The 22,677-nt window shown below is 44.1% G+C and overlaps 1 protein-coding gene across 7 annotated transcripts in view; it reads left to right on the forward strand.

Moving 5' to 3' along the window:
* The first annotated feature begins 216 nt into the window (after window positions 1–216).
* Window positions 217–22,677, forward strand: part of FHAD1 (forkhead associated phosphopeptide binding domain 1) — a 160,490-nt gene continuing 138,029 nt past the window's right edge. For all 7 annotated transcript variants that reach the window (XM_040263983.1, XM_040263984.1, XM_040263987.1 and 4 more), the window contains exons 1-2: window positions 217–293; window positions 4,314–4,420. In XM_040263983.1, coding sequence (XP_040119917.1) covers window positions 4,328–4,420 — 93 coding nt within the window. In that variant the 5' untranslated portion in view covers window positions 217–293; window positions 4,314–4,327. The remainder of the gene's footprint in view (window positions 294–4,313; window positions 4,421–22,677) is intronic.

Genomic DNA, 22,677 nt, shown 5'->3' on the forward strand with positions numbered 1-22,677 from the left:
CTTGACTGAGGATCCGGGAAGGATCGCGGAGCTGCCACAGGCTGTAATTCGCCGAATGCTCTCCGCGCACCGCCCCTCGCAGACCACGCCCCTCACCTCACCGGGCGGCCGGCCCGGCGGCGTTGCCATGGCGACGCGCGTACACAGGCCGGGAGGGCGCGCGGGCTGCGGGCCGCCGGCTGGAGACTCCTCGGGAGCGCGGCCGGGCGGCCTCGCCCGGAGCGAGCCCGGCGCCTCCCGAGCGGGCCGGGCTCTTGGCCGAGGACGGGACGTGGGCTTCTTCCTCTGGCCAGGTGAGAGCGACACCTAAGGAGGCGGCGGACGGAAACCCGGGCCGGAAGAGGCCAGCCCTGCTAGGTCAAGGGCTTGCGGTAGGCTGGGGACCCTGCCCCACCCGAGGCTGAACTTCTCTCCGATCCAGGCTCGCCGGTAGCACCCCGGAGAGGCTATCCCAACACCAGCCCTTCCTTCCTAAATGCAGCCCCCACCCCCACCCCGAGGTAGCCTGCGAGGAAACTTCAGGCCCCTGCTTGGCACCAGCTTCTGGATGTCCTTGGGGTACCGCTGATATTGAGAGGAACCCTTGTTTCCCCTGATTTATAGCCAATACCCACCCAATGGTCAGACACCCGCCCACCCACCCACCTCTTACCTCACCTGTCTTTCTTTAAGGAACTTCGAGGCCTTTTATGGTCCTCAAAAGAAGTTTTGCTCCTGTAGCTCAATTCTGAGCCATCCAGAGTGGTCAGGGGGAATGCAGATGATTTTAGCTCTTTTGCTTTTTATTGTAGTGGGTGCTCCATGGCGCTGAGTAAGAACGAATTCACAGAGCTAAACACATTCAAATTACTTTCTGCAGTGTTATCAGACAAAGAAGTGATGCACAGGGCAAGATTAAGGTGGAGTAATCTTGTCCAGCCCAAAGGCTAGAGATAGAATTTAGGTTCTCCAAGAAGTTATCTAGGATAAATGCTGAAAGGAAAAATGAAAGGTAGTTACTGTCAGAGATTCCTAGCCGCTGGCCACACTGGCTTGCTTGGAGGTGTCATTTGTATTTTCAGTCAGTCAGCAAGTGTTGACCAAGCACCTGCTGACCAGGCACTGCCCTGGCACTGGAGATGGTGGCCTGCACAGAACAACTGCAAATGCTGTGAGGTTTCACCCTGTTTGAAAGTAGCCTGCCCACTGTATAGGTACTGGCAGAAGGCAAGACACCTAGGCCAGAAACTAAGAACGTGACTGCTCACAGCACAGCAGACACAACCAGCAGCCAGAGCTGCGTATGCACAGGGATTCCTGTTGCCCTGAAAGTCCCTCGGGGTAGTGAAGAACAGCTAAGGTGGCTGCTGGTGCATTCGGTGGTGAGTCTGTGTCCCCGATAAGAAACTCCAAACAGGAAATCTCAGTCTTTGAAAGGGCCTGCTAGCAAACCTGCCTGACTTTAGCCTCAGAAGGAGCTATTATCTTTATTATAAACATAACCTTTATTCTCCAGGCTGTTTGCCATATAAGCATCCTTAAGGATGGTGCGGGACAAAATCTTTCAATGCCTTTGCTCTGAAGATGGATATGATGAGCACAAGAAACCCATGAAGAATTGCTTCTTAACAAAATCAAGGGACTTCTCTGGCAGTCCAGTGGTTAAGATTCCACGCTTCCAATGCAGGGGGTGAGAGGGTTCAACCCCTGGTCCAGAAACTGAGATCCCACATGCCATACAGTATGGCCCAAAACCCAAGACAAAATCAACACAGTCCTGGTTTTCCAGGAATATATATCTTAGTGAGTGAAAGAGAAACAGACAGCAAACAAGACTAAATAAAGGAACAAGAAAAAGTCAGAGAATGATAAGTATAAGGAAGGAAACCCAGCAGGGGAAAACTAACAGGGGAATAACATGATTGAGGGCGCCTTTAGCCACAGTATTCTTGCCTGGAGAATCCCATGGACAGAGGAGCCTGGTGGGCTACAGTCCACGGGGTCGCAAAGAGTCAGACACGACTGAACGACTTCACTTTCACTTTCACTTTAGCCACAGTGGTCACGAGGTTGCCCCAAAGGGGGGCATCTAAGCACAGAGAAGACATCAACTTTGGGGTCATCTCGGGTGACAGCTGAAAAACAAATATATATATGACCCAAGTTTTGAGTTTTAAATTAGTGGCCTGTCCTGTGGTTTTCCTACAACAGAGACATTTCTTCAAAGTTTACATTTTAGATTAATTGCTGGATAACATGGTGCTCTGCCAATGAAGATTAATAACTGAAGGCAGTAGAGCATGGTTGTTTGGAAAGAGGAAATGTCTTTCCTCTGTGTTCATGACAGTGAACTTAATAAATTTAATTTCTCATTATATGGAAGCATCAGTATTAGTGGGACATCCACAGGCCTCACAGTTTACAGATATAAACTATCCTGCTTATTTTTATTTCTCTTATCCCCAGGTAGGATCTCATCTTCCTTTCAGCAGATAGAATGCTGGTTTTGAAGACTTTCTGTTGTTGCGTGTCCCAAGCATCAGCAGATCGCACAATTCCCCTACCCGACTCTGCCCCACCAGCGACACCGGAGGTTTGTCCAGTGGTTATAGACTAAGGTCCAGGGTTGCCACACACTTACTATTGTGTGACCTTAACCTCTCTGAGTCACAGTTTCCTCATCTGTAAAGTGGGACAATACTGACACCTACCTTGCAGAGTTGTTCTGAGAATGAAAAGAGGCAATGTCTATAAAAGGATAGCCCAGTGCCTTAGGGGTTCATACTCATACTTAGTAGTGGATGAAATGATGGAGATGTTGATGGAAAGCAGAACCAGACAAGAGGGCTGTTACAGTCACACCCAGATGACTTTTGTTTTCATTTGTTTGTTTTTTGTTTTGTTTTTAATAGTAGGTTTTTTCCTTTTTCTTTATAAAAAACCTTTACTTGTTTGGCTGCACCTGGTCTTAGTTGTGGCACGTGGGTTCTTGGAGCCTCATGGTGGCATATAGGATCTTGGACCACCGTGGAAGCCTCTAAATGGCTTTTGCTTTTATCCACAGTACAACAGCTTCACACTTCAGTGACCTTTCAGGCGAAAAGAGACTTTCTTTACAAGGCATTCAGAGGGAGGTTGTCACACTGTGTAGCTGGTCATCTCTCAAACTGGAATTCAAATATTGCGTCATGTGAATTGTCATCAACATCTCGGAACCTGCCAAAGGCAGGGATACTGAAGTGGGTGGCCATGCTCTCCTCCAGGGCATCTTCCCAGCCCAGGGATCGAACCCCGGATCCCACATTGCAGGTGGATTCTTTACTGCCTAAGCAACCAGGGAGCAACCTATACAACCAAAACACATGTATAGGACTTACTTTGAACTGCATTGAAATATAAAATGGATGGAAGGATACATGGGTAGATATGTGATAAAGTAAATATAGCAAAAGGTCAATCGTGGAATCTGGGTGGTGGTTATATAGGAATTCACTATCTACTTCTTTGAACTTTTCTGTGTGTTTCACATTTTCATAAATAAAACACCAGGAAAAAGTAGGTACAGAGTCCTGACTAAGCTATAATCTTAATACTTTGTCTTTGGAAATCATTCTGTTTTTCTACCTAAATGTATAACAAAGTACAGTGACTTGAAAGTATCATCTAATGCCCATTTCCTTGATGATTTACTCTCTGCACTTTAAGAAACTCTTTAGAAGGTTGAGGTTCCTTGATTCAAAGTTCAAGAAACCCAAGATTAGTAATAGTAATAGTCACAGTAGGAGAAAAGTGTGTTTAGCAAACACCATTCTAGATGTTTCACATGTATCACTGCATTTAAACAAAACCCTTTGTGATACAGAGTATTACTAGCCCCATTTTACAGATGAGAAAACTGAGGTTTACAGAGAGAATAAGTAATTCAACCAGAGTCGCAGAACTAGTAAGTGGTAGGTCAGTAATTCTTAGTACGTGATTATGGCAAATAACTAACCTCAAACTAAGCTTAATGGGAGTTGGAAAACAGTTGTCAGTGGAATTCAGATTTGTTGTTGGGTTGTTTTTGCTATTGCTTGTTTGTGCTCTGAGTTGCATAAAGGGTGTCCTCTGATAATCAGAACCAAGCTTAGCTATGACAGATATCAGTGTTGAGAAGACAGTCTTAAAAATGTGAAGAACTGTAATTATGATCATTGTTAAACCCATCTATCCACTCCTACCTCTGCTGATTTTCCTCTTGTGACATGGTATATTTCATTCATTCTAAATATGATATTGAATAATTAAAGGACTCTTTTTTTCTAACCAGACTTTTTTCTGCAAACCTTTTCTAGGGAAAGCAGAGAGTATGAAAGCCTATCTAAAGAGCGTGGAAGGCTTTTTTGTCTTGAATAAAAGTACTACGATTGGAAGGCATGGAGACTCAGACCTTGTTTTAGAGGTAAGACCTCTTCCTGCCCAGCCCCTCGTCTCTACAGAAGTCCAGTCCGCTGCGGACTCTGGCCGCTTCTGAAGCACAGCCTCTGGCTGACATCCTCTGCCTTCCTCCGTGTGCTTTGTGGTTGTCGTTCAGTTGCTCAGTTGTGTCCTACTCTTTGCGGCCCCATGGACCGCAGCACGCCAGGCCTCCGGGTCCTTCACCATCTCCCCGAGTCTGCTCAGTTCACGTCCACTGAGTCCATGATGCTGTCTAACCGTCTCATCTTCGGTGCGCTACCAGTAACCAGTTGTCAGATGTGCTGGAGCTCCCTGGCTCACATGATAAGAGTGAGCAGGATGCAGAGTGAGAGGTGCCTTCCGTCCTTTGCTGACCGTGTCTGTTCTGCGATGTCCCACCCAGGATCCCCTCCCCCCCTGCCTGATGGGGCTGTTTGGAAGGTGGGCATGGAGCTGGTGCTTGACCTTCACCTGCTCCAGGTCTGGCAGCCAGAGCCACCTGAAGTGCCCAGCTTGACCAATAGCCTCTTACCCTTTTCAGAGCTTCCAGAGACTGCTGTGGGTCCCTCGGGGCCCTCCCCCACCCCCACCTCCAAGTAGTAAATCAGGGTAAGCCTTGGGCATAGCCACAGTATCCTCTCATTTCAATTCATTCTCTGTGTTAGCTGTGGCTTGGTCCACCGTCCCAGCTTGATGATAGCCAAAGAAATTGGGAGAAAGTAAGGAGCTAGTCAAAACAGTGGCTTTGGGGGTACTCTGTGTCCCCCTTCTGATGTCTGTGTCGAAGCTTTCTCTGTCATTTTTCACTTTAATAAAACTCTGCTACACACACACACACACACACACACAACAGTTGCTTTGAGCCTTTTAAAATATTTCAATATTTTAGAGGTTAAAATATTCAAAGAAAAATGCAGTGGAATTTACAACTTTAAAAGGCAGGTCTCTTTCAGGCTTCACTCAACAGATTGTTAAAAGACTTTTTATTTTGAAATGATAGGTTCACAAACAGTAGAGAGAGAATGGCACAAAGTGTGTGTATTGTTCTGTGCCATTTTATCACATGTATGAATTTGTGTGTAGCCACCAAGATATAGAATTGACTTCCCAGGTAGCTCAAGTGGGTTAAAAAAAAAAAAAAAAAGCTGTCTCCCATTGCAGGAAATGCAGGTTTGATCCCTGGGTTAGGAAGACCCCCTAAAGGAGAAAATGGCAATCTGCTCCAGTATTCTTGCCTGGAAAATCCCATGGACAGAGGAGCCTGGTGGGCTACAGTCTATGGGGTTGTAAAGAGTTGGACACGACTGAACAACTGAACACACACACACACCAAGGTGTATAGAACTACTCCATCATCAAAGATCTGCCCTGTGATTTTTTTTTTTAATGTATTTATTTACTTAGCTGCACTGGGTCTTAGTGCAGCTTGTGAGATCTAGTTCCCTGACCAGGGGTTGAACACAGGCCGCCTGCTTTGGGAGCTCAGAATCTCACTACTGGACCTGGACCACCAAGAAAGTCCCATGATATTCCTTTTATGGTCACAATACTTTCTCCCACCACCATCCCCAAGCCCCAACAACCACTAATCTGTTCTTCATCTCTATAATTTTTATCATTTTGAGAATATTACATAAATGGAATCTTAACATCTGTGACCTTTGCCTTTTTTTTTTTTTTACTCAGTGTAATGACTTTGACATCGATCTAGGTTATTAGCTGGTTCTTTTATTGCTGAGTAATAGCCCATGTTATGGATGTACCACCTCTGTTTAACCATTCACTTATTGAAGGACATTGTGATTCCATTAGGGGCTGTTACAAATAAATCTACTATAAACATTTGTGAACAGGTTTTTCTGTGAATATAAGTTTTATTTCTCTGAGATGAATGTTCAGGAGTATGATTGCTTGGATCAACATTTATGTTAATATATATTCAGTTTGTGGAGAAACTGCTAGAATCTTATCCAGGGTGGCTGCACCATTTTTTAGTCACACCAGCAATGTATGAGATAAGTTTCTCTGCATCCCCACCAGCAATTAGTATTAACACTGTTTTTTATTTTAGCTGTTTTAGTGTGTAGTGGTTTCTTATCATAGTCTTGATTTGCATTTCCCAAATCAATAGTGATGTTAAATGTCTTCTCGTGTACTTATTTGCCTTCTACATACCCTCTTTGGTGACATATCTCTTAATGTCTTTTAACCATTTCTAATCCAATTGTTTTTTCACCATTGAGTTTTGAGAATTCTTTAGGTATTTTAGGTATGAGTCCCTCATCAGAGATGGTTTGCAAATATTTTCTCCCATCCATAGCTTGTCTTTTCATTCTCTTAGCAGGATATTTCACAGAACAGAAGTTTTAACTTTTGATGAAGTCCAGGTCATTATTTTTTTGCTTCATAGATCATGCTTTTAGTATCATGTCTAAGAACATGCCACCAAGTCCTTGATCCTGAGGATTTTCTCTTATATGTTCTTTGAAGTGCTTTATAGTTTTGTGTTTAAATCTGTGAACCATTTTGGGTTCACTTTTGTTTATGATGTGAGATTTAGGTCAATGTTCACTTTTATTGCATGTGAATATTGAGTTGTTCCAGAACCATTTGTTAAAAAGACTATCCTTTCTTATTGAATTGCTTTTGCAAATTTGTCAAAAATAATCCAGCCATACTTCTGTAGGGGCTGTTTCTGAGTTCCCTAGTATGTTTCATGGATGTCTGAGGCAAGCCCTCTACCTTTATAACACAGCCTTGATTCCTATTGCTGTGTGAGTCTTAAATTAGATAGAGTGACTCCTCCCACTTTATTCTTCTTTAATTTTTTTAACCTATTCTAGTTCCTTTGCCTTTTCATTTACATTTTAGTGTAAGCCGTCTGTATATACAAAATATCGTGCTGTAATTTTGATTGGAATTGTGTTTAGTCCTTCATTCAATGTGAGAATAATTGATGTTCTACTGCATTGCCTCTCAGTTCATGAACATGGTCTATTTCTTCATTGATTCAGGTGGTCTTTGATGTCTCTCATGAGTCTTTTGTAATTTTTAGCACACAAGTTCTGTACATGCTTTGTTAGATTTACACTTCAGCATTTCTCTCTCTCTCTCACTCTCTCTCTCTCTCTCTCTCTCTCTCGTGATTGTAAATGGTATTTGGGCTTCCCAGGTGGCCCTAGTGGTAAAGAACCCACCTGCCAATGCAGGAGACATGAGAGACTCGAGTTTGATCCCTGGGTCGGGAGGATTCCCCTGGAGGAGAGCATGGCAACCCACTCCAGTATTCTTGCCTGGAGAATCTCATGGACAGAGGAGCCTGGCAGGGTATAGTCCATAGCGTTGCAAAGAGTCAGACACGACTGAAGTGACTTAGTGCACACTGTCACACGAAAGGTATTATATTTTTTATTTTGTTCATTTTTTATTTTTACATGTTCATTGACACTGTATAGAAATACAGTTGATCTCTGTATGCTTCTTAGTGTCTTGCAACATTAACTGAACTCTCTATATAAGGGTTTTTGTAGATTTCTTGGGATTTTATACACAATCAATCATGTCATCTACAATAAGATTAGTTTTATTTCTCCTTTCAGAAAAGGATGTCTGAATGCCTTTCATTTCCTTTTCCTTGCTTTTTTTGTCTCTTTAACACTTCTAGGACTCTGTTGAAAAAGAGTGGCATAAATTTTTAAAATATTTATTTATTTTATTTGGCTGCTTTGGGTCTTTGTTTCAGCATGCAAGATCTTTATTGTATCATGCAGGATCTTCCGTTGCAATGCATGGACTCTAGTTGCAGCATGGGCTTAGTTCCTCCATGGCAAGTATGATCTTAGTTCCCTGACCAGGGATTGAACCCATGTCCCCTGCATTGCAAGGCAGACTTAACCACTGAACCACCAGGGCCCCAGCATAAATCTTTATATTTGCCTGTTCCTGAACTTAAGGGAAGCATTCAGTCTTTCACCATTAAGTACGAAGTAAGCTGTAGGTTTTTTGTACATGTTCTTACTAAGTGAGCAAGTTCCCCCTTTTATTCCTAGTTTTCTGATTATGTTTATCATAAGCTCAACAGATTTAAAATTAACTCCATGAACAACCTCCCCTTGAGATTCTTCTCCATGATGTGGTTTCCTTTCAAGGACACAGAAAAATCTGTGCAGTCTGCAAAGTTCGGGGTGGGTGGGGGGAGAAAAAGAATTGCAGTTTCTTCTTTATCATAACAAGGCATAGATTTGGGGTGGTTTTATTTCCTGTTCTGGGCTTCCCCAGTGGCTCAGAGGTAAAGAATCCACCTGCAGCGTAGGAGATATAGATTCGATCCTTGGGTCTGGAAGATCTCCTGGAAAAGGAAATGGCAACCCACTCCAGTATGCTTTCCTGGAAAATTTTATGATCAGAGGAGCCTGGTAAGCTACAGTCCATAGGGTCACAAAAAAGTCAGACACAACTGAGTGACTGAGGACACATGTTACTTCCTGTCTGGCTAGAGACAGAGATCTCTGTTTTGAACCTAACTACGATATTAAAAAAACTGTAGTAATTTTTTTGGTAATGCAATAGGTCATTTTATTACTGGTGATGTATACTTGCCCTTTCCAGATAAGTTTCATCCGTGAGTGTATAGTGTATTTCTCCTAAAGAGCATGGAGAGTGAGCTGCTTGAAGATGTGATAAAATGTCTATCATCTTTTCTTCCTCAAAGACTATTTTCTAAAGAGCAATTTTAGGCTTACAGCAAAATTAAGAAAAAAGTTTATAGATATCCTGTATATCCTCCCACCCAACACACATGCCCAAAGCCTCCCAGACTATCCATCCACAGCAGAATGGTCCATTTGAGGAAACTAGCAATTTTTAAAAGTGGAGGCTTTGGAGGTAGGCAGACCTGGGTTTGAATCTCATTAGGCTACTTTGTGGCTGAGTGATTTAAACCAGGCTAATCACTCTGAGCTCATTTTCCCTGTCTGTAAACCTCTTACCTCACAGGATGGTTGTGAGGGTTAAGTGAAAAGTGCACATAAAGAGGCTGGCATGTGGTGCTCAGTAAAAGACACAGTGGTCATTGTTTTGGGCTCACAAGACGGAGAGACTCTTCTCAGAAGAAGAGAAGAATCCTCAGAGGGTTGAGATGAGGATCCACTGACATTAACAAGCTGTTTGGAAAAGGAAACCAGTGAGGTCAGTTACTAAGCAGACAGAAACTGAGTTGCTTTCATTGTATAAAAATAAGTGATGGCTTACTGCTCCCCAAACTTAGTTTAAGAAATAAGTCACCACCACCAGCAACAGTCAGGTTAATTTATGAAGGAATCAGTTGCATTTCCAGGAGTGTGAGCTCATTTTGGCTTCCTGGAGTGCAGATGATACGTGAATCGCCAAGCATTTTGGGGATAGAATTCTGATGAGCACTTCTGTCTTCTCTTAGACGAATCACCTTCCCATGGTTTAAATGGGTTTGGCAGAGGAGAGTTGCTCTAAAGAGGGGTGTGGGGACATGGGTCTACTTGGAAGAACTGAAACCTGCAGACATGTCAGCATTTTCCAGTTTTATAAAACATGACAAGGTAAACATTGCCCCTCTGCTGATTTCATTGGGCCTTTCTGTTCGGAGGAGATATAGTAGGAGTAAATAGGAGATAAATAGGCAGTCACACTTCTAAATTAGTTTAAAAAACTAATTTTTTTAAAATTAGTTTTTATTCATTTATTTGTTTATTTTTGGCTGTGCTGGGCCTTCATTTCTCTAGCTGTGGTGAGCGAGGTCTACTCTCTGCTGCGGTGCACAGGCTTCTCATTGCAGAGGCTTCGCTTGTTGCAGAGCACAAGCTCCAGGCACACAGGCTCAGTAGTTGCAGCTTGTGGGCTCCAGTGGGAGGGCTCAGTGGCTGTGGCCCACAGGATCAGTTGCTCCCCAGCATGTGGGATCTTCCAAGACCAGAGATCGAACCCATGTCCCCTGCATTGGCAAGCAGATTCTTATCCACTGTGCCATCAGGGAAGTTCCAGAAGGATCACCTTTGATCAGCTGTGACCCATCCTGAGGAATCATTCAGCAGTCAATTTATAGTTTATGTTATTAATGCCACTAGAAGTCATTCTACTAAATAAGATTCAGAATGGAATCTTATTTAGTAGATGTGGAAGTGAAAGTCGTTCAGTCGTGTCCAACTCTTTGTGACCCCATGGACTATACAGTCCATGGAATTTGCCAGGAGTGGGTAGCCATTCCCTTTTCCAGGGTATCTTCCCAACCTAGGGATCAAACGCAGGTCTCCCTCATTGCAGGGAGATTCTTTACCAGCTGAGCCACCAAAGCCAAGATTCAGGGATATGTATTAATAAAAAAGTCATCCTTCAAATTACCCAGAGGTTACATCTAGCAAATAAAAAAGATTGTTTTATTTATCTGGATCAATCCTAAAAAATAGGCAGTCACACTTCTAAAGAGTTCTATTTCAGCAAGGCTGAAATATTGTTTGGAGTGTTTGTTTTATAATAGTTTGACATTGTTTACTTTTTCCGATAATGGGAAGTAGTTCCATGCTTCTTGTTTTTAAAAATTGGGACGAAGGAAAGTATAAGGAAAAAAATAAAAGTCACTTGTAATCATTTGGTTCAGGGAAAAATCAATATTGGTATCTGCAGGATCTTACTGTCCAGATTTTTTCCCTGTATCCTGCAAGAAATTTAATTCCCTAAAGGCAATAGGAAGGCTGTTTATTTATTTATTTATTTATTTTTGGCTGTGCTAGGTCTTGGTTGCTGCACACAAGTTTTCTCGAGTTGCAGCGAGTGGAGGCTACTCTTTGTTGAGGTGCACAGGCTTCTTGTTGCAGTGGTTTCTCTTGTTGCCAAGCATAGGCCTAGAGCACAGGTTCAGAAGTTGTGTCACACAGGCTTAGTCGCTCCAAAGCCTGTGGAATCTTCCCAGACCAGGGATCAATCCATGTTCCCTGTATTGGCAGATGGATTCTTAACCATTGAACCACTAGGGAAGCCCAGGAAACCTGTTTATAGCCAGGCTAGTGAGAACTGTTCATAGTCAACAGTAAGAACTTTTATCATTCATCCATTCCACAATATTTACCCGGAGCTACAACACCAAGGCAAGCCTAGGGATACAGCGATGGCGGGACTGGATGTGGTCCCTGCGATCAGGAAGCTGCCAGGAGAGAGGGACATAAGTCAGATGATCCCACAAAGGTGTGGCTAATTCCATTCCAAAACTGGGGCCCTAAAGCAAAGGAATATGGAGAACAAAGAGAATTTGACAAAGGGAGAAGGGAACAGCATATGCAAAGGTCCTGGGGTAGACCCAAGGGACTGAGAGAAAACCAGGGTGTCCAGGAGTCAGATCGGAAAGGAGGAGGGCTTAGTGACAAGTAGGGCTCCTTCGCGTCACACTAAGGATTTTGACCTTTATCTGAAAAGCAGTGGAAGAAGATTTGAAGGACTATAAGCAAGGGGGAGTGGGCTTCCTGGGTGTCTCTGGTGGTAAAGAACCCGCGTGCCAACACAGAAGACATAAGAGACATGAGTTCGATCCCTGGGTCAGGAAGATCCCCTGGAGGAGGAAGTGGCAACCCACTCCAGTATTCTTGCCTGGAGAATCCATGGACAGAGGAGTCTGGCAGGCTACGGTCCATATGGTAACAAACGGTCGGACGTGACTGAAGCGACTTAGCACACACATGTGCAAGCAAGGAGGAGACCTGCCAGTGCCCATCCTGGCTGCCATGCGCACAGTCTCCCTTCCTCCCATTTTACACACTCCGAAGCCTCAGCCTTGCTCATTTCAGAGTTAAACCTTTCAAATTATAATCTATATGATTTGATGTGCCTTGCAAACTATAATTTTTTTTAGAGTTGGATGTGGCTATTATCTATAGTCTGCTGAGAAAGGGGCTCGTTTCTTCTAGAATAAAGAAATACCACAAGCCAACAGTTGGATTTTCCATTGGTATAAAGTGAAACTGTTAGTTGTTCAGTTGTATCTGACTCTTTGCAACCCCATGGACTGTAGCCTGCCAGGCTCCTCTGTCCATGAAATTCTCCAGGCAGGAATACTGGAGTGGGTTGCCATTTCCCTGTCCAGGGGATCTTCCTGACCCAGAAATCAAACCTGGGTCTCCTGCATTGCAGATTCTTTACCATCTGAGCCACCGTTTTGTGTAAGAGTGTATAAACACTCTATATAAGAGTGCTTGTTAAACATGGGCTCCTGGACATTCTGATCCCAGTGGGGTTGGGGTAAGGCCCAGGAATCTTCATATTTATATGCTCCCCAGGTTCAGGTCAGAGTGGGGTCCCCTGGAATTGGTTCCAGGACCACACTTTGAGAACCACCAGTGTTCCTTTCCTGTTCCTTCTTGATCGGTGCTTCTTCCCTTCTGATGTTCCGGGAGCTCCTGCTTGTGTGTGTGTGTGTGTGTGTGTATTATTTCAATAACGTTTGTTTTGAGGAAGAGAGAAGCAAAGGTTAAACAGTGAAGGGCTGACCGTGTAAGGACTCCCCGTTTAAGGGACACCCCCAGTCCCATCCTGGGGAGGTTCTGGGATCCCCTAGAAGACTGAGCTGTAGGACAGCCCAAGTCATTTCAGAGCTGTGGCTGGGAGGGTGGAGATGGAAGAGAAGGAGAAAGGACAGAAATGCCCGGGGGATGACATGCTGATGCCCGCACCTCTAACCCTCAGTGACCAGTGTCCTGGGACTGCTCCTTCTCATGGGTGGAGCGATCTGTCCAGCCTGTGTCAGCGCTTCTCAGAGGGGATCCGAGGCTTGCTCTCACACCGACCAGAATCCGTATGACCAGGTGGCTCTTGTCTCTGACCCTGGCACCTGCCGGTGCTAGGCTGCCTCTTAGAAAAGAACCAGAGTCGACATCATACTCTTTTTTATTTTTTAATTTTCTTACAAGACAATTCCAGAAAAACATCTACTTCTGCTTCATTGACTATGTTAAAGCCTTTGTGTGGATCACAACACACTGGAAAATTCTTAAAGAGATGGAGTACCAGACCACCTGACCTGCCTCCTGAGAAACCTGTGTGCAGGTCATGAAGCAGTTAGAACCAGACATGGAACAATGGACTGGTTCCAAATTGAGAAAGGAGTACGTCAAGGCTGTATATTATCACCCTGCTTATTTAACTTATATGCAGAGTAGTACATCATGCGAAATGCCGGGCTGGATGAAGCACAAGATGAAATCAAGATTGCAGGGAGAAATATCAATAACCTCAGATATGCAGATGACTCTACCCTCATGGCAGAAAGTGAAACGGAACTAAAGAGCCTCTTGATGCAGGTGAAAAGGAGAGTGAAAAAGCTGGCTTAAAACCCAACATTCAAAAAATGAAGATCATGTCATCTGGTCCCATCACTTCATGACAGATAGATGGGAAAACAATGGAAACAGTGAAAGATTATTTTCTTGGGCTCCAAAATCACTGCAGATGGTGACTACAGCCATGAAATTTAAAGAAACTTGCTCCTTGGAAGAAAAACTATGGCCAACCTAGACAGCGTATTAAAAAGCAGAGACATTACTTTGCCAACAAAGGTCCATCTAGTCAAAGCTATGGTTTTTCCAGTAGTCATGTATGGATGTGAGAGTTGGACCATAAAGAGGGCTGAGCACTGAGCACTGATGCTTTTGAACTGTGGTGTTGGAGAAGACTCTTGAGAGTCCCTTGGACTGCAAAGAAATCAAATCAGTCAATCCTATAGGAAATCAGTCCTGAATATTCATTGGAAGGACTGATGCTGAAGCTGAAGCTTCAATAATTTGGCCACCTGATGGGAAGAGCCGACTCATTGGAAAAGACCCTGATGCTGGGAAAAATTGAAGGCAGGAGGAGAAGGGGATGACAGAGGATGAAATGTTTGGATGGCATCACTGACTGGGTGGACATGAGTTTGAGCAAGCTCTGGGAGATAGTGAAAGATAGGGAGGCCTGGTGTGTTATACTGCATATGGTCGCAAAGAGTCAGACACGACTGAGCGACTGAACAATAACAACAAGCAAATTTACCCAAGCATTTTTTCCTCTAAAAGAAATGTAAATTTATGTCTGTACAAAGATTTCTGACATCAGCATCTTGTTTATTATTGTCAAACAAGAGTGCTGGAATTGTCTGTTTATCAGCACTTCACGGATGGGAAGGTGCGTCTGCTGTGTCCAGGGACACGTACGGCCGTAACTCAGATGAGCGCGGCCACATTGCCCACCAGAGGTTCCCAGATGCGGGGTCCTGCCAGCAGCGGGCATCCCTCTCCCACTCCCTCCCCAGGGTGTTGTCCACCCACTGGATCTTCGGTGATCTGCAGGGTGAAGTCTGGTACCCGTGTCATTTTTGTTCACACTCTCTTATTCTGAGTGAACACCTGCACTTTGAGATGTAAGGTAACGATTGGACTCTGTGGGGAAACCCATGGAATGAAGCAGACCTGAGGAGGGGTGCACTTGCTGACTCCCCATCTGTAACCCCCACCCGCCGTGTCATCCTACCTGGACTGCACGCCTATCCCACCCCGTTCCCCACCACCACCCGTCCTACCCCTGACTCCTGCCCACGTGCTCCTAACTCTGGGAGTTCACCTGTCTGATCTCACCAGTCCTCGGGGAATTTTTTTGTCCCCTGTTTGAGAACTGGCAGCTGATTTCATTGGTCAGTTCCCACCACAGCGGTTGATGGGGCTGCTTTTTCACTTGGAGGTGGAAGGCTTCCAAGAGGAAAAAGTTCAGAGGAAAGGACTAGATCGTATATACTCTCATCATTTTATTGTGATAAAATGCACGTAACACAAAGTCTGCCATCTTAACTACTTTCTTAAAGTGTACAGTTCAGTGGCATTAAATATGTTTGCGTTGTTGTGCAACCCTTCACCCCCATGCATCGCCAGAACATGTTTCATCTTGCAGAACTGAAACCCGGTCCCCATGAAACCACTCCCCATCCCCCCGCCTCCCAGCCCCCAGCAACCACCATTCTGCTTTCTGTCTCTATGCACTTGACCCCTCTGGGTGCCTCACAGAAGTACAGTCATATAGTATTTGTCTTTCCATGACTGGCTTAATTTCACGGAGTGAAGGAGAGAGAAGCCTGGCATGCTGCCGGCCATGGGGTCGTAAAGAGATACGACTTGGCAACTGAAAAACAACAACGGTGACCTCAGGGTTCATCCATGGTGTCGCGTGTATCCGAATTTCCTTCCTTTCTAAGGCTGAATAATATTTCATTGTATGGATTTGCCACATTTTGTTTATTCGTTCATCTACCAGTGGACACTTGGGTTGTTTTTACCTTTTGGCTGTTGCAAACAATGCTATGAACGTGGGTGTATAAATATCTCTTCATGCCTCTACTTTCAGTTCTTTGGGGTATATACCCAAAAGTGGACTTGCTGGATCACATGATAATTTTATTTTTAGTTGTTTGAGGAACTGCCATGCTGTTTTCCATAGCAGCTGCACTAATTTATATCCTCACCAACAGTGCACAGGGCTTTTACCTTCCCAACATCCTTACCAACACTTGTTATTTCCTGTTGTTGTTGCTTATAGTAACCATTCTGATTGATACGAGGTGAAAGAAAGATCATAATCTTTTGAATAGCATACAGAATACACAAAAGCTATAGCATGTATTTATGGACTGCTTATCATCTCTCTCATGACTTTATGTATCTTCTATGTATATTCTTTATATTTTTATAAAATTATATCCTCAAAACAAATCCTGTGCAGGTAAGAACTGCTCTTATCATTATTATCCTCATTTGAAGATGTGGAAGTGGAACTCAGGAAAGTTAAGGGACTTGCTCAAATCACATAGCTGGCCTGGGGAGGTGGGGCTGAGTTTCAGACTGGGCTGACTCAAGCTTCTAAAAAAGAAGCTAAAAAGCTTTTTGCGTGTAAATTTAGCTTTGGGAACATCTAATATCTAAATATTAGAAATTCCTTGAAGGTTAACTGAGGTGACAAGGTAATTGGCTAAGCTAGGGAGATTGCACCCTGTGGAATCCAGGGTGGGGTTGTCAGGAAACATATAGGTATAGTCTGCTGCTGCTGCTGCTGCTGCTAAGTTGCCTCAGTCGTGTCCGACTCTGTGCGACCCCCATAGACGGCAGCCCATCAGGCTCCACCGTCCCTGGTATAGTCTAGTGAGCCTCATTCACACCACAGGCTGAGATGGCGCCATCTAGTGGGGATCTGGGTAAGGAGGAGATGTGTGTGCGTGGTTCACTTTCACTTTTCACTTTCATGCATTGGAGAAGGAAATGGCAACCCACTCCAGTGTTCTTGCCTGGAGAACCCCAGGGATGGGGGAGCCTGGTGGGCTGCCGTCTATGGGGTCGCACAGAGTAGGACACGACTGAAGCGACTTGGCAGCAGCAGCAGCAGCTCACTCTTAGCGACCCCGTGGACTGTAGCCTGCCAGACTCCTCTGTCCATGGGATTTTTCAGGCAAGGATAATGGGGTGGGTTGCCATTTCCTGCTGCAGGGGATCTTCTTGACCGAGGGATGGAGCCTGCATCCCTTGTGTCTCCTGCATTGGCAGATGGATTCCTTACTACTAGTTCCGTTCCCGGAAGAGGCGCATTGGGGCTAAGTGAAGGCACAGCAAGAGCCCATCTCTTCTTTCCAAACTAGCCAGAGTAAGTTCTCTGCTCCCTCTTGGATAACCTAGGATAGCCTTCCTCTTTTAAGATCACTGATTACATCTGCATGGTCCCTTTTGCCACATAATGGATTATATTTTCAGAGATCAGGGCGTGGACATTTTTGAGTCAAAGCTATGGTTTTTCCAATAGTCATGTATGGATGTGAGTGTTGGACCATAAAGAAGGCTGAGCACCGAAGAACTGATGCTTTCAAACTGTGGATTGAGAAGACTCTTGAGAGTCCCTTGGACTGCAAGGAGATCAAAACAGTCAATCCAAAAGGAAATTAACCCTGAATATTCATTGGAAGGACTGATGCTGAAGCTGAAACTCCAGTACATTGTCCATCTGACTGGAAGAACTGACTCATTGGAAAAGACCCTGATGCTGGGAAAGATTGAAGGCAAAAGGAGAAGAGGAGAGCAGAGGAAGAGATGGTTAGATAGCATCACTGACTCAATGGACGTGGATTTGAGCAAACTCCGGGAGATAGTGGAGGACAGAGGAGCCTGGGGTGCTGCAGTCCATGGAATCACAAAGAGTCAGACACGACTTACTGACTGAACAACATCTTTGAGAAACCATTCTGCCCACCGCATTAATACTCCCTCCTGCCTGGACCATTGCTATGGGACTGGTTTGACAGTTTTTTGGGAGAAGCAGTGGGTCAACAACAGGGGCCATGGAGAAACATGGCTGGATGAGCTGGAGGGTGATATGATTATCAAGAATGGAGGGGGCAGGATTGTTGAATGAGCACCTCAGCATTCAGGAAGCCACCGGGCCGTTTGGGACCTGGAGATGAACCAGGGGTTGAAAATACACATCCAAGAGTCCAAGGGGTGGTGCAGCAGCCCCAGCCCATAGAAACAGACTGAGGAGGAAACATATACAACCCTAGAATCCCAGGGAGCGTCTGAGGGGAGAGGAGCCTGGTGTGGAGACCTGGAAGCAGAGAGGTGAGGGAGCCAGGAAGCTGTTGCTGGGTCAGGGGCGTTAATAACAGAGACAGCTGATGGTTATTGAGGGCTTGCTTCGTGCCAGGCCCTGCTCTTTGCACTTTCGAGTGTATTAACTCATTCCATCCTTAGGTGGTAAGGGCTGTAGGATGCCCCAGTGAGGTCACTGGGGCACAGATAGGCTGAGGATCCTGCCTGAGGTCACAGAGAGAGGCTGGGGCGCTGGTACCAGCCTCTGTGAAGCCTTGCTTATCCCCAGGGCTCTCCCAGGGAGACCAGGAGGGAGGATCCAGCCGGTGGGGAAGCAGAGAAGCTTCCTGTTTCATTCCACTCCCAGACTCGCCGTCCCACCAGCCCCTGGCCATTTCTTCATATGCTTATTCTTTTGAAAACCCTGTTTTCCTACTATTTCTGCACTCCATCGCTTTCTGAGGCAGTGGGGGGCTGGGGTAAGGGGACAGACAGGACAGCCAAGAACATACACACACATTAATTTCAAAAATGTTTTCCTACTACTTTGAACACTTCATCAAGCAGTACCTTTTGTCAATTCTGTGAAGCCTAGCTTATGAAACTCACTTTTACAGCTCAAGGAGCAACAGCAGAGAAGCAAAGACCCATGCCCTGGGCTGCCCAGCTGGAGAGCAGCAGCGGTGGGGCTTGAACTCCAGGCTTTCCGACTCCAGAGCACATCCTCCTGCTCCCAAGAGAACACTTTGCATTCGCTCTATGTTTTCTTCTAAAAACATACATGCTTTTATATGTATTATGTCACCAATAACTTATAAGACTGTCCTAATGTTACCCTCATTTACAGATGAGGAAACTGAGGTATCACTTGCCCAAGGTCACCCTGCTAGGAAATGAGAGAGCTGAACTTGAGCCCAGCTCTTAAAGCTGAATAATATTCCACTCCATGGATGGGTCACATTTTGCTTATCCAGTCATCAGTCGATGGACACATGGGTTGCTTCCACCTTTTGGCAATTGTGAATAGTTAGTGTTAGTCATTCAGTCGTGTCTGACTCTTTGCGACCCCATGAACTATAACCTCTCTCCATGGAATTCTCCAGGTCAGAATACTGGAGTGAGTTGGCATTCGCTTCTCCAGGGGATCTTCCCAACCCAGGGACTGAACCCGGGTCTCCCGCCTTGCAGGCAGATTCTTTACTGTCTGAGCCACCAGGGAAGCCCAACTGTGAATCATGCTGCCATAAACACGAGCACACAGATGTCTCTTCAAGTTCCTGATTTCAGTTCTTTCGGGTATATGCCCAGAAGTGGACTCGCTGGATCATATGATAATTTTATACTAAAATTTTTGAGAAGCCACCATACTATTTTTCATATCAGCTGCACCATTTTACATTCTCAGCAGTGCCTAAGTGTTCCACTTCCTCCACATCCTTGCCAACACATGTCATTTTCCGTTGTTCGCTTGTTTTTGATAATAGCCATCCAGGTGGTATGAGGTGATATCTCGTGGTTTTGATTTGCATTACCATAATGATTAGTAATGTTGAGCATCTTTTCTGTTTGTTGGCCATTTGTGTATCTTCTTTAGAGATATCTCTATTCCAGTTCTTTGCCGTATTCGATCAGGTTATTTGGGGTGTTTTGTTATTGAGTTATAGGAGTTCTCTATATATTCTTTTTAAAATATTTATGTATTTACTTGGCTGTGTCAGGCCTTAGTTGTAGCACGTGGGAGCAGCACACGAGCTCTTCAGTGTGGTGCCTGGCCTTCTCTCTGGTTGTGGTGCTTGGGCTCAGTAGTTATAGCATGCAAGCTTAGTTACCCCATAGCACGTGGGATCTTAGTTCCCTGACCAGGGATCAAATCCATGTCCCCTGCATTGGAAAATAGATTCTTAACCACTGGACCACCAGGGAAGTCCCTTTATATTCTTGATGTGTGTGCATGCTAAGTCTCTTCAGAGTCCAACTCTTTGCGACCCCATGGAGCGTAGCCCACCAGGCTCCTCCGTCCATGGGATTCTCCAGGCAGGAATACTGGAGTGGGCTGCCACTCCCTCCTCCAGAAGATCTTCCCGACCCAGGGGTCGGCCCGTGTCTTTTACAGCTCCCACATTGGCAAGTGGATTCTTTACCACTAACACCGCCTGGGAAGCCTCATATTCTTGATATTAACCCTTTTTCAGTTACATGATTTGCAAGTATTTTCTCCCATTCTGTAGATGGCCTTTCACCCTGTTAATTGTGTCCTTTGATTCATAGAAGTTTTAAATTTTTATATAGTTGAATTTATCTGTTTTATTTTTGTTGCCTATGCTTTTGGTACCATATCCAAAAAAGCATTACCAAATCCGATGTCATAAAGCTTTCCTCCTATGTTTTCCTCTAAAAGTTTTATAGTTGTAAGCTATGTTTAAGTCTTTGAGCCAGGCTTCCGCAGTGGCTCAGTGGTAAAGAATCCTCCTGCAGTGCAGGAGACTCAGAAGACATGGGTTCAATCCTTGAGTCGGGAAGATTCCCTGGAGGAGGAAATGGCAACTGACTCCAGTATTCTTGCCTGGAAAAATCCCATGGACAGAGGAGCCTGGTGAGCTAGAGTCCATGAGGTCACAGAGAGTCAGACAGGACTGAGCAAGCACAGCAATAAGTCTTTGATCCTCTTTGAGTTATTTTTTGTATACAGTGTAAGGTAAGAGTCTAACGTAATTCTTTTGCAGTTTTTCCTAGCATCAGTTGTTGAAAATACTGTTCTTTCACCCACTGGATGATCTTAGCAGCCTTGGGGAAAATCATTTGACCATACATGCAAAGGTTTATTTCTGTGCTGTCCATCCTGTTCCATTGGTCTATATGCCTGACCTTATGTCAGTATCACACTGTTTCGATTAGTGTAGCTTTGCACCTATCAAAAGTAAGTTTTGAAATCAGTAAGTGTGAGACCTCCAACTTTTTCTTTTTCACGATCGTTTTGACTATTCAGTTCCATTGAGATTCCGTATGAATTTTAGAATGTATTTTTCTGTTTCTACGAAAATTGCTATTGGGATTTTGATAAGGATTGCATTGACTCTGTAGATCCTTCTGGGTAGTAATGGCATCTTAAACAATATAAGTCTTTCAATACTGTGAATACAGAGTGTCTCTCCATTTATTTGTCTCTTCTTTAATCTCTACCAGCAACACTTTATAGTTTTCAGTGTATACATCTTTTACCACCTTGGTTAAATTTATTCTAAAGTATTATTCTTTTTGATGCTATTTTAAATGAAATCATTTCCTCTTTTAACTTTTAAAAAAATTTTGGCTGCGCTGTGCCGCTGGTGGGATCTTAGTCCCTGACCAGTAATCAAACTTCCGCCCCCTGCAGTGGAATCGCAGCATCTTAACACTGGACCGCCAGGGAAGTCTCCGAAATTATTTTTTTAACTTCCTTTTCAGATTGTTCATTGTGACTATATAGAAATACAACCAGTGTTTGTGTGTTGATTTTGTATCCTACCGCTTTGCTACTGAATTTTGTTTATTAGTTCTAACAGGGTTGTTTTTTCATGGATACTTTAGGATTTAGTACATATAAGATCATGTAGTTTCTGAACAGAGATCATTTTACTTCTTCCTTTCCAATTTGGATTCCTTTATTCCTTTTTCTTGCTTATTTGGTCTGGCTAAGGCTTCCAGTAGTTTGTTGAATGGAAGTGGTAAAAGCAGGCATCTTGTTCTTGATTTTAGAAAAAAGCTTTCAGTCTTTCACCTTTGAGTATGACGCCACCTGCAAACTTTTCATATTTGGCCTTTATCATGTTGAAGTAATTCCCTTCTATTTCCTTTTTGTTGAGTGCTTTTATCAGGAAAGAGTGTTGCATTTTGTCACATGCTTTTTTTACATCAATTGAGATGATCACTTTTTTTCCTTCTTTCTGTTAATGTGATATATTACATGGATTGATTTTCATATGTTGAACCATCACTTCTTCATTCCAGGAATCAATCCCATCTGGTCATAGTGTATAATCCTTTTAATGTACTGATGGCTTCAGTTTGCTCATATTTTGTTGAGGATCTTGGTATCAGTGTTCATAAGAAATACTGGTCTGTAGTTTTCCTATAGTGTCTTTGTCCAGTTTTGGTATCAAGATAATGCTGTCCTCTTCACCTGCTGAGTCTCAGCTTCATCATCTCTAAATTGGAGATAGTAATAGGACCCTTGTATAGGGCTGTCATGCAGATTAAATGAAAGAATGCACACAACATGCTTCAACAGGGCCCAGTTCACAGGAAGTTCTCAAAAGATGTTAGATGATGATGATAATAATAAATAACAGTTTATCTCATGGTAGGACAGCTCAACAAGATGGAACTTATACAGTCAGTTTGCATCAGCAGCAGGACTTCTGTCTGATAGGGGCATTTAGCAATTTTCCAAGTAAAGGGAACAAGTGATATTATAGGGGAGAACTAGGAAGCTCTTTCCTTGCCTAACATGTGGTAGAGGCTCACGCAATTTTGTGAAGTCATTTAAAACTTCCTGCTTACTTTGATTTCTTAATAATGGCTTGTCAGCTTTTGGGGAACTGAAAGTAGTGAAGCCTGGGAAGAGAAAAGCAAAATGTAACACTCAGAATTTCTCTTACTCATGGGAAATACTAAA

The sequence above is a fragment of the Oryx dammah genome, unplaced genomic scaffold, assembly GCF_014754425.2.
Source record: "Oryx dammah isolate SB20612 unplaced genomic scaffold, SCBI_Odam_1.1 HiC_scaffold_21, whole genome shotgun sequence".
Lineage (NCBI taxonomy): Eukaryota > Metazoa > Chordata > Mammalia > Artiodactyla > Bovidae > Oryx > Oryx dammah.